Here is a 12,591-nt window from a genome sequence, read left to right as displayed (position 1 = left end):
CGCTTAACCATCTGAGCCACCCAGGCGCCCGAAACATAACTATTTACTTTAAACCATGGATGAAAGCAGTCGTTATTGATGAGGAAGGACATTGAGGACATTAGATTAACACAACTCTACTGCTAGTCATTGAAAAACAACTAGCCATATGCCCTCCTTTCAAATACTTAGTAATCTTTAAGAAGAGCACAGTGTGATTTGCCATTTTTTATAATAGTTACCCATGTTATTACTAGTAATTCCTAGTGAATTGTTAGAATACTTCTACTGAATTTGGCTTTCAAGTATTCTGATGCTTGTTGTGTGCTCTGTGGACTAACTCTATATGCATGTTCTCCTAAATTTGTCACTAAGCATGTGCTCTGTCTTTTGAGATTTTTTTTTCCATATTAGTATCTTTAAAAATACATTTAAACATCTAAGGTTTTGAAGATCCATTAGGTGATTTTAAATATAATAAACTGTTTAACCTGAATAATAATCTGAATTTTCTCTTAAAGAAATGTGCAGATATTCATAATGTAGTCACACTTGCCTGTGTATTTCTGTACTCAGCGGGAATTTACAATCAAGTATTTGTACTAGAGCTCATTACGTAACAAATTTATAGAAATGTAATTTTTCTGTAGAGGATATGATAGGGTAAAAACGGACTTCTAGAGGGAGTATTTTTTTGTTTTGTTGTTTTGTTTTTGTTTTTAAGATTTTATTTATTTGAGTCGCCGCTCATCCCTTCCCTCTGCAGTGTTTACTGGGTCCAGTTTTCTTTTTTTTTTTTTTTTAAGATTTTATTTATTTATTTGACAGAGAGACACAGCAAGAGAGGGAACACAAGCAGGGGGAGTGGGAGAGGGAGAAGCAGGCTTCCCGCAGAGCAGGGAGCCCGATGTGGGGCTCGATCCCAGGACCCTGGGATCATGACCTGAGCCGAAGGCAGAAGCTCAATGCCTGAGCCACCCAGGCGCCCCTGGGTCCAGTTTTCTTGTGTCGATCCGTCACTGCTCCGTAATAGCAATGATGTTTTTACGATCTCTGTTCATTTGGGTGCCAGAAGCATTAGGCATTTTGCTTAATTATTTTAAACTTTCTTACAGTTGTCATTTCTAAAATATTTCCTTAGCCCTTGCTACTGAATTAATAGATTAAGAAAGGAGGAATTAATTTTTGTTTCATTTATCATCTTATTTCCCACTTCTGTTGCTTTTTTGCTTTCTCTTTTTAGACAAACAAAATGAGTAGTTTTTCGTACATTATGATTCAGAAAGTAAATGAACTGAACTTTCTGATCTTTTGTAATGTATTCCAAGTACTTCATCTGTGTGCTTCTCAATTTAATCTTATAGGTATAGTCGAAGTTCTCAAAGCAATGCATGAAATGGGAGTAAGTCCTGATCAGGAGACATACGTAAATTACGTGTTTCCATCCTTTGATAGTGCGAGGTCAGTTCATGCTGTTTTGCAGGTGAGTACAAGCAGGTGTGGTTTTAATTTCATAATTAAAGAGATTTCTTTCCTCCCTAATTGTTTAGTGGTAACCAAAAAAAAGAAAAGAAAAGAAAAGTCATTAAGCTGAGTACTAAAAATGGTCATTGTCTGTATACAATTTTCTAAAGCTTTGTAAAAATACTGGTTAGTGTAAAGTCCATAGTGGTTAAACTTAAAAAGGTAAAGCAGCACTTTTCTTGTGTGTTGAAAACAGTAGGCCAGTATCAGGAAAAATGTAAATAAAACAATGGATGCTCCTAGTCCCACTTTACAGTGTAACTGCAGTTTTCAATTTTTGACCTTTACTTTTCACTTGTATATGAATTTTCATAGTACACTCTTAGTATACTTACTACTCTTTTTTTTTTTTTAATAATCTTTTGTTTGACTCCAAGGCATTATTTTCCTACCCAGCATTTCCTGTTCCCATTAGAATAGGCAAGGCATTTATGAAGGGGCACAGGAAGAAATTGACTTGGAGAGTGCATTGGACCAGCAAGGGTTGCACTTTCTACTTTCAAAGCAAAGTGCTATACAATTAGGAACAACATGGCAGAGCACCAAACACTTTTTTTTTTTTTTAAAGATTTTATTTATTTATTCATGAGAGACAGAGAGAGAGAGAGAGAAGCAGAGGGAGAAGCAGGCTCCCAAGGAGCAGGGAGCCCAATGCGGGACTCGATCCCAGGACTCTGGGATCATGACCTGAGCCGAAGGCAGACGCTTAACCGTCTGAGCCACCCAGGCGCCCAGCACCAAACACTTTTAATAAGAAATACTTTGTTCAAAAGATCTGTTTCCTAGGTGGTTATTTACATAATGCCTAGATTTTTCTAATATTTTTAGAGTGTTCTTTTCTTTCCTTGAAATAATTGCATAATTACAATCCTCTTAAAGGCAGAGTTTATGTCTTGAGTGTCTTCTCTTCCCTGAGTACTTAGAGTATTTTGAGCCTGTGCTATACATATTTTACTGTTAAAAATTATATTTAAAAAATAATTTTTCCCACATATTCTTACTTTCCCAAAACCTACTTTTTTCACTTGGCACATTCTATTACAGTATGTAATTCCACCAATTATTTTTTATGGTTGCATGGTGTTTTATTGTATGGATATACCATAATTTATTTTTAGTTATTGCTTATTATTGATTGGGTGGTTTTAAATATTGTGTTATTATACAGTGCTTCAGTAAATGTGTTGGAACTGAATTTTGGCTCAGATACTTAAGTTACTAAACAAGTGATGATGTTGGGACACGTGATTAAACCTTTGGAGTTAAATAAAATTAAATTTGATCTTTACCTCATTGTATGTCCCAAAGTATCATTTTATTTTATTTTTATTTTATTTATTTGTTTTGTAAAGATTTTTATTTGTTTATTGGACAGAGAGAGACAGCGAGAGAGGGAACACAAGCAGGGAGGAGCTGGAGAGGGGGAAGCAGGCTTCCCGCTGAGCAGGGAGCCCGATGTGGGGCTTGATCCCAGGACCCTGGGATCATGACCTGAGCGGAAGGCCGACGCTTAACGACTGAGCCACCCAGGGGCCCCGCAAAGTATCATTTTAGATCAATGCATTGAATTTTTGTTTTGTTGTTAATGAGAGATTTGTTCTAGTGCCTTCAGTAGTAAACTTCCTAGAAGGAAGGTGTTCTACGGGTAACAGATTATCTGAATTTGAAAATAAACATTTAATTTGGTATGTTGGAACTCCATCTCATAGCTTTTGCGGAAGTTCAGTTATTCCGTTTACGTATTGTTCTAGAAAATGAATTTTTTTTTTTTAAGAATAGTGATATAAAGAAATGGGAAAACAGGAAATTTGAATGGCATATCAAAATTATTTTAGCTAGGTGTATTATCATTGAAATATGCTTTATCCCTAGGAAAATGGATGTCTACCTGAAAGTAATGTATTTTCACAAGCTGAATTGAGAAGTGAAGCAGTTAATGGGAACTTAGCCTATATTTTATCATTTTGTAAGTATGAAACATTAGCAGTAAACTTGACAGGTATTGATTTCAGTTACTACTGAGGGCATACAGGGTAGTTCATGCCCTCGATACCTACCTCAGGGAAGGTCAGGGTAACTTTACGTGTTTTTTATATGTTTTGCTTAATTCAGACTGATAAGACCGTTTATGAGTTGAACTTGTGGATAATTTGGAAGTAATTTTCAAGTTAAAAGGACCTTGGAGATAACATGGTGGTAGATTAGGACCCAGAAGACTTGAGTTCTGTTTATAATTAAGCCGCTGATTATGGGACCTGGAACAGGTGTTTTTGTTTCAATTTCATGAAATGGGGATACTTACCTACTTGTGGGAGTCATTGTGGAAAAAAAAAAAATCACTGGAGATACTATGCCTATTATAGCCATTGTTACATGAAGCCCATCTCCTAGTCCTCATTAACCAAAACATAGCAGATATTTGCTAAACATTTATAAATGCTATGATGCTTTATAGGACTCCTCACATGTCAGTAAAATTACCTACATTGATAAATGAAGAAAGGCAGAGAGAGGTTAAATCATTTGGTCAAAGTTAGTGATTGAGCCAGAACCAAGATCTTTTAATTTTAACCTTATTGTTTCACCCTACTACAATTTACTAAATAAGACATTTCTTAAAGTTTTCATTTTTGAACATACCTATGACATTACTTGACCGTTTTTATAATCTTGTGAAAAAGATGCCATTTAAAAACAAAACACACAAACATCAGTTTCTAGACCCCTAAAATGTTAGAAGTTAAGCTCGGATTAATGTGCACTCAAATTGTGTAGGTGGAAGCATTGTAAAAACCCTGTTATTGGTAGTTAAAATGGTTCATCTTAATATTGTAAGGGAAAGGCGAAGTGTTCAGGATGAAAAATGATGACTGTTAGAGGTTGTAGTTATTTGAGTTAAAGGTTGGGTAGTAATACCAGCTGCTCTCTGAGGGTATTGATTTTGCCTTCCACTCAGAGTAACGTACAGATTTGCCTTACTGACAGGATGAAAACAGAGAAGAATTAGCAGAGGAATCTGGGTACCCAAGGTGCATACATGAGAGCTGCTTTTCCCTTTATCATACCATCCTTCCCACTTCGTTGTCAAACCTTGATTTTTCAGACTTGTTTGTTGCTAAGGAAACTAGATGCTTTTTGTCAGCAACCTTCATCTTGCTGAGATGTTTCTGGTCACCTTTTTTTTTTTTTTTAAAAGATTTTATTTATTTATTCATGAGAGACAGAGAGAGAGAGAGGCAGAGGGAGAAGCAGGCTCCCAAGGAGCAGGGAGCCCGATGTGGGACTCGATCCCAGGACCTGGGATCATGACCTGAGCCGAAGGCAGACGCTTAACCATCTGAGCTACCCAGGCGCCCTCTGGTCACCTTTTTAATGAATAAAAACTTGACAGTATTCTGTAAAATACTAATTTGAATAGTATAAAAATAACTTTTTAAGAGGTTGTTTATTAAATTTGAGAAAGAAAAATTCCAGGAACATTAAGAATAAAGAGTACTTCAGGCCACTCCTGTCCGTGCCCTCCCTTCTTGCTTTGATTTACAGGTCTTTGAAGAGCAGTTCTATAATTGCTGGTATTCACTGGAGGCAGTGCCTAGGTAGGCACTCTTGGTTACTGCATCACAAGGAATGGCAGGTAGTAGAAAAGAGTTCTGGCTTATCTTGATCCAGTTTGTGCAGTAGTAGGAAACATTTTCCCTCTTCTGTTTGTAGGCATGGAAAATTAATTTGATTAAGCAGTTTAAAGGTTGCTGAAAGACATGTAGTTATGTCTACTTTAAAATTCCTTGAGTGACTGAATGCTGATCATTTAAAAAATGGTTTTTAGATTTGCAAGTGCTGCATAAAACCTTGAGAAACTTACATCTCTGTTCAAGAATATAACACTTGATCTAAAACAATTCTTGTGTGTGGGAGTTAAGTTTTTATTCATACTTAGGAGAGATGAGCAAATACTCCTAAAATCTTCTGTAACTTTTCCCATGAGCTGTTTGTTGTTGTTAAGTTACTCAGGTATCTTGATCTTTTCTAAACTGTATTAATTCTGTTTTCTGAATTTTACGTGTACTATGAGCTCCTCTCTAATTCTGTCCATCTTGGATCGTTTAGTAACATGACATCTGAAAAGATTAAATCAGTTACTTAAAACATGGCACCATTTTAATACAATGACAGGGAAAAATAAATTCAGGAGATGCCTACTTTGGTTTTCGCCCTGGCTAGTTATGGTAAGGGTTACATGGAGAATCAGGCCTATGTGTTAAGGCAAATCAGGTTTACAGTGTCAGCATTGAAACATACAGTGTTCTAGATTGTTAAATGACAAAATGAATAGTAAAGCAAACAAATACTTAGAAAAGTGAAAGGTGACTATAAATCAATTACACACAGAGGTAAAGACTTACTATGACTTTAGGTTGTCACTTAACATGAATGAAGTCATTGATCATAGTGGAAAATGGAATGACAGAGTGAATGGTTCAACAGAACCCACTGCTACTTTGAGAAAAGAATTTTTCTCCTTTAAAGGACAGAAGTCCTATAGAGTAGTTACAGTCTTTTTCTTCGTAGTGCCCCATTGTCTAGTAACACACAGTTTTGGTATCTGTACCAGACCAACTCTCAGTGTGCTGGGGGATGATTAGTTATTACCCTTTATACCAAAGAATATTTATAAATTCATTAGTTGTATATATTCATGAAAATGAAGTAAAAATGTTTTTAAAGGATAGCTTCTATTGCAGATGTATATTACTGCATTATCTAATTAATTTTGTACGAGAACATTTCCATTTTAAAAATAAAGTTTCCAAAATGAAAATTAAAAGGTATGTGTTTCCAAAGAAGTTATTAAGTTTTTTGGGTTTGGTCTGGGTTTTAATGATGGTCACTTTCTTTTGCAGTGGAATCAAATACACAGCCTCTGTCATTCGCTTCTTTGAGAGGCAGTCTAAATCTAGGCTTTAGGAGGTAAGATAATTACCTTATAATGTTCTTTGCCTGATTTCTCCTGTTTTTGTGACCTGCTATATAAGGAAAGCTATAGATATTCTTATCTTCCAAATCTTCCAATATACCAGTTTCCTAAAATAACCTTATCTGTGTTACTCATCTACCAAGTAGTTGACTTGAGTGTAGGCAATCTTTTATATCATCTTTTCCAAGAAATACACACAAATTTGGTTAAAAGTTGTGTTTCAAAGAAGAAAGCACTGTTTGGAAATGGTGGGTTGGAGTTACAAAGTTGTATGTGTGTTTGGTGTTTTGAGTATTTAATTTCAAGGTAACTTTAGTCAGTGTAATACTGCTGTCTTCCTCTTTCCTCTGTGTGCTCAAGGGATGTTAGTGACCTTTTTCCTTCTCAATTTTGTCTTTTTTTTTAAAAGATTGATTATTTATTTATTTATTTATTTGCGATAGAGGAAGAGAGAGCTCGTGCCCATGCATGAGTGGGGGACAAGGGGAGGGGCAGAGGAAGAGGGAGCAATAGGCTCTCCACTGAGCAGGGAGCCTGACGCAGGGCTCGATCCCAGAACCCTGGGAGTATGACCTAAGCCAAAGGCAGATGCTTAACCGACTGCACCACCCAGGCGCCCCTCAGTTTTGTTTTTTTGAAAATATTCAAACATAATGAGTCGAAAGAATAGTAAAGGAAACACCGTACATACCCTTTATGTAGATTCACCATTTTTGATATTTTGCCATATTTGCTTTCTCACTTTTTCTCTAATATATACACACACAAGCACATACGTATATACACTTTTTTCTTTTTTGCTGAACCACTTGAAGTTGTTGACATCATGGTACTGGATCCTTCAGCTTCTCTCTCGTAAGAATAAGGTCATCATGTATATAATCACAAACCAGTATCACTCCTAAAATACTAGCAATATTATAATATCATCTAATATACATAGCTAATGTTTAGATTGTCTTCTAAAAATCTCTTTTATAGCTGTTTTACTTTTTGATTGAGGATTCAATAATTACATGTGTTCCATGTGGTTGCTGTCTCTTTATTAATCCAGAACAATTCCCCTACCTTTTTGTGGTCTTTATGACGTGGACTTGTTTGAAGAGTCCAGGCTGCTTTCTCTGTAGATTTGTATTCATCTATTTTTTTCTCATATCAGATTCAGGTTGATTATTTTTAGCAAGAATACTTGATAGGTGATGGCATTTCCTACTGCAGCAAGAGATATAATGGTGGTGCCATCAGCTAAGTTTGATCATTTGGTTATGCTGGTGACCACCATGTCTCTTGGAAAGGAACCTCATTCCATTTGGGATTAGTAAGAAGTCTGTGGGATAATACTTAGCGACAGTGGGTCTGTCCTGCTCAGTGGTTTTAGCAGCCATTGGTAATCTTGTTGAATCGGGTGTTTACAGTGGTAGCTACAAAAAGACGAGTTTCTCCTTTTATCATTCTTTTTGTAATAATGTTAATGACTTCTGATACTAAAAATCTCAGTAGTTTTTAGCCTGTTCATTGGTGGGAGCAGTAGGGTTTTCTGTAGACATCTCCAGAACCTCCATGGCAGGCAAGGAGGGGTAGAATAGGTCGGTGGGATTCTGTGTTACTGCCCTTTCTTTAGCCAGTTCAGTTCCACTCTTTTCAGGGATAGTTTTGTGTTGGGTTAAAAAACAAACAGACCAAGGACTGTGCCTTTAAAAATAAAGTTTGAAAATACAGAATACATAATCAGGTGGGTAAAAATGCTAGTAGAGCCAGATTTTTAAGAAAGAACCCATAAAAATAATTAAGAACCTATAATATATTATGAAGTGAAGCATAGTAACATTGTCATTTGATTGTCCTTGAAAAATGTCTTGGAAAGGTTTTTTGTATAAACTTCCAGGTCGTGTGTATTTCCTTCTTTAACTTGACTAACCTTATGTTATACTTTTTTAGTCCGTTTGAATGGCAGTTGTCATATTTCACATGTCTTAGACTTTTTTTAAAATTAATATATAATGTATTATTTGTTTCAGGGGTAGAGGTTTGTGATTCATCAGTCTTCTATAATACCCAATGCTCATTATAACACATACCCTCCCCAGTGTCTATCACCCAGTTACCCATCCCTCCACCTGCCCTCCAGCAACCCTCAGTTTGTTTCCTATGATTAAGAGTCTCTTATGGTTTGTCTCCTAGACTTCTTAAACAAGGTACTTAGACTGTAAAGTTGATCCAGGGTGATGGGAAAACAAGTTGTGCATTCCGATATATACCTAGGTCAGTCGTTGAGCTTGTAGTGCCTTAATGATTAAAGTATGCAGAGCTGCTTGCCCCTCCAGTAAATGCATCTGCTTGCTGCGTTTTCTGTTTCTGCTTTTTAATTTTGTGTCATCATCTTTGTTTGTAAGAGTTTTTGCTCTCACTCTGGACAACTTTCAGTATATTTGCTGTAAGTAACCTATACACACCTAAATAATTTGCTGTTTTTGATTTATTGTGTGCTAGGAAATTAGGCAACCTAAGTTGCGGTAATTTGGGAAAATAAATGGTTTAAGTAAAGGCATGGGTATCTTCTTGTTATTACTTTGTAACATTTTGTGGCAGCTGTTTGGATGATTGGAACATAAGCTCTGTGTTTGTTTGGTTTATTGCACTATCTTCAGTGCCTAGATTAATACCTGGCACGTGATTGGTACTACTGTTGAATTAATTACAGAGGCCTTATTTTCTGCCTCTGTGTTTAGGCATTCCCTTTAATTCAGCAAGTATTTATTGTGGAGTTTGGAGATGCTGGTTGGGATCAGACTGAAATATGGTAAACAACATAAAGGGACTTGGCCTTTATTTTAAAGAAAGTAGACTAATTTGTGCAGTGTGGAGGCTTGGTGGAGGCAGAAGTATATTTAGAATGTATTTTAATCTCAGATATGCTATTTCTCATTTAGTTTGGATTTTTTAAAAACATATCTTCCGTATCTCCTTAACATGCTTATGCTTTTTTCTTCCTTCTTGACTAAATGAGATATTATTGATAGATGTTTTGATGTCTTTGTCTATTAATTCTATCATTTGTGTCATTTCTGGGTCTGTTTCTCTTGGTTAATTTTTTTCCCTCATTGTACATCATATATTTTTGCTTCTTGGTAATTTATGATTGGATGCCAGATGTGGAATTTATTCTACTGAAAGTGGGTTTTTTTTTTTTTACTCCTTTAAATATTTTTTTTATTTTTTATTTTTTTAAAGATTTTATTTATTTGACAGAGAGATACATAGTGAGAGGGGAACGCAAGCAGGGGGAGTGGGAGAGGGAGAAGCAGGCTTCCTGCCGAGCAGAGAGCCCGACGCGGGGCTCGATCCCAGGACCCCGGGATCATGACCTGAGCTGAAGACAGACGCTTAACGACTGAGCCACCCAGGCGCCCCTATTCCTTTAAATATTTTTGAGCTTTGTTCTGATGTCGTGAGTGAAGTTTCTTGGAACAGTTTTCTTAGTGCTTGCTTTTTTGCTGTGTTAGGCAGGATTAGAGCAGCCTTAAGTTCAGGATTATTCCCATTAAATTAATTCAGCCCCACTATTGAGGCAGTATCCTTCTGAGTATTCTGCCTGCTAGCCCCTCCCCCCCTTTTTAAGATTTTTTTAAAAATTTTTAAGTAATTTCTACACCCACTGTGGGGCTTGAACCCACAACCCTGAGATCAAGTCACATGCTCCACCGACTGAGCCAGCCAGGCATGCCTACCCCATATATTTTTGAGATCATTGGGATTGTGAGCTATTCCCATACCTGTGTGGGTTTTGTCTTTTTTCAGTCTCTGGAAAGGTCTAAGGTAGTTCCCTAGGCTTCCCTCACTCACATGTGATTGTAAGTACTCAGCTGAAAACTGAGCTGTAGGTCTCCAGAGCTCTCTGTCAGGGTCTCTTCTCTCTGGTATTCTGCTCTTTGACAAGTTGTAAAACTAATCCCTTCTGGGAAAGTATTTTAAATCTGTAGGTTCTGAAACTATATTATGTTGGTGAGTTTTTCTTATTATAGATACAGGAAAGTTTCAGGCTGTGGTAATTTGATGTAAGAATATGTGCATATTTTGAAGCATTTGTGACTAGAGGTGATTTCTTTTTCTCTCCCACCCCATAAACTATTAAAAAATCAGAACATAATCGGTGTTGCAACCCAGTATCTTAGCATTATAACATAGCCTTCTGTTCTTTTATTTGATGCCGAATCAAATAGTATGTATATTTTAAAATCCTTTTGCAAGGGGGCACCTGGGTGGCACAATCAGTTAATAGTCCAACTTTTGGTTTCAGCACGGGTTGGGATCTTAGGGTCATGAGAACAAGCCCTGTATCGGTCTCTGCGCACAGCGCAGTCTGCTTGAGTTTCTCTCTCTCCTCTGCCTCTGCTCCTTCCCCCTGCACTCACGTTCTCTCTCTCAAATAAATCTTTTTAAAAAATGCCATTGCAGGACATTTAATACAACTACTCAGTCACCTATTGTGTGGTTCTCCAGGTCCCGTTGTACTCTAGCAACTTTAGAATTGGATAAATGAGTACAAGAAAACTGAGCACTGATTGGCATTCCCAGTAGAGTCCAGATTAACTATCTGCAAGTCCTGTAAGGATTAACACATAAGAGATTCACTTAGTTACTCCTTACCTAAAGTAATTACTCAGAATCATTCAAAATGTAAGAAGTGATCGAGCATTGAATGAGCTATCATAGTCACCTTAGCTAATCCTAAGGGAAACTTGGATTTGCATTTCAGTATTGGCATAGTTCTCTACCCTCAATATAAACTGCCCCTAAGTGGTAGGTAGGTCTGGGGCCCATGAGGCAGTGGTTCCCAGCATGTGTTCTGGAACCTGTTGGCCCAGATGAATTTTTTATGCTCTCCCACAATATTTTTGAAATACTAATACTATTTTTCGTCATGTCTTTAGAGAGTAGTGTTTGAGTGGTGAGCTAGTATTTCTGTAAGTTGATAAGCTCAAGACATGGTCATTAATTACCAATTAAGTATATGCCTTCCTAAAGCTTTCCAATTTATAAATTGTTAACGTATGTAGGCAAAGTCATCTGTAGAATACTATTCAAATTCAATACTGCTTAGTTAAGGTGAGATTATTTAAGAAATTTAGGGAATTTTTGCTTCTAAACTCTATTTATTTATTTATTAAAGGTTTTTATTTATTTGACAGAGAGAGAGTACAAGCAGGGGGAGTAGCAGAGGGAGAGGGAGAAGAAGACTCTCCGCTGAGCAGGGAGCCCGACGCGGGAATCGATCCCGGGACCCTGGGATCGTGACCTGGGCCGAAGGCAGGCGCCTAATGACTGAGCCACTCAGGCACCCCGCTTCTAAACTTTTTTAAAAAATAAGGCTATTTTTAAGAACATTTTAAAGGGCATTTTAGATATGACTGATAAAAGTTCATAAATTCTTATGTCAGATCCAAGGTAGGATGATATTAAGTATGAATAAGACTTTCCAACAATAGTGCTAGCTGAACAAAGTTAAGTAAGAAAGAGGGCAGTATACATATTATATATCATTGAAAACTCCCACCACCAGAAATACTGAGTCACTTCTGAGAGACAAAATGTCACTGAAACTAGTTTAAAATTTGACTGGGAATATAACATATCAAAAAGATGAATGCTTCAGAATTGACATGCAGACATTTAAGTCTTTTTTGCCACTGAAGAGTCCTGGGATTGACGGAGGGATTCTCTGACCTGATGGCAATAGTCTGAACCTGGCAAGTGGGACTTTATGCCTTTGAAGTGGTACTGCTTTTCCTATGTTGGAAAAAACCCCAAATCAGGTTTCTGATATTAGCCCTATTGAATTCACCAAGTTAAATGCCAGATGGCACAGTCCTCTTTTCAATCAGCCAGTGAGGCTCACTCATGACATTTTTATAGGAGAAGGGAAAGTACTTAATGAAGTACAATGGGTGCTCAGAAACATTAACTCTTATTTGTGTGTGCTGAGAACTGGGACCACAAAATAATAGGGGAATCAAGGATGAACGGGAAACTTCTTGTCGCCAAGTTGTTCATAGTTGGAGACCAGAAAATAAGAAAGTAACTGCAAAGGGGTCTTGATATTTATGCACATGTGG

At 37.0% G+C, this 12,591-nt stretch overlaps 1 protein-coding gene across 1 annotated transcript in view; it reads left to right on the top strand.

The window, feature by feature from the left end:
* The window catches only part of LRPPRC (leucine rich pentatricopeptide repeat containing), a 91,553-nt gene that overhangs the window by 24,858 nt on the left and 54,104 nt on the right, over positions 1 to 12,591 (top strand). Inside the window, exons 12-14 of the mRNA XM_081832308.1 lie at positions 1,344 to 1,462; positions 3,376 to 3,469; positions 6,405 to 6,471. Coding sequence (XP_081688434.1) covers positions 1,344 to 1,462; positions 3,376 to 3,469; positions 6,405 to 6,471 — 280 coding nt within the window. The remainder of the gene's footprint in view (positions 1 to 1,343; positions 1,463 to 3,375; positions 3,470 to 6,404; positions 6,472 to 12,591) is intronic.

The sequence above is a fragment of the Leptonychotes weddellii genome, chromosome 10 (assembly GCF_054177405.1).
Source record: "Leptonychotes weddellii isolate Sample4059 chromosome 10, ASM5417740v2, whole genome shotgun sequence".
Classification (NCBI taxonomy): Eukaryota; Metazoa; Chordata; class Mammalia; order Carnivora; family Phocidae; genus Leptonychotes; species Leptonychotes weddellii.
The sequence above is the reverse complement of the archived record's forward strand: the minus strand, read 5'-3'. Positions and strand labels throughout refer to the sequence as shown.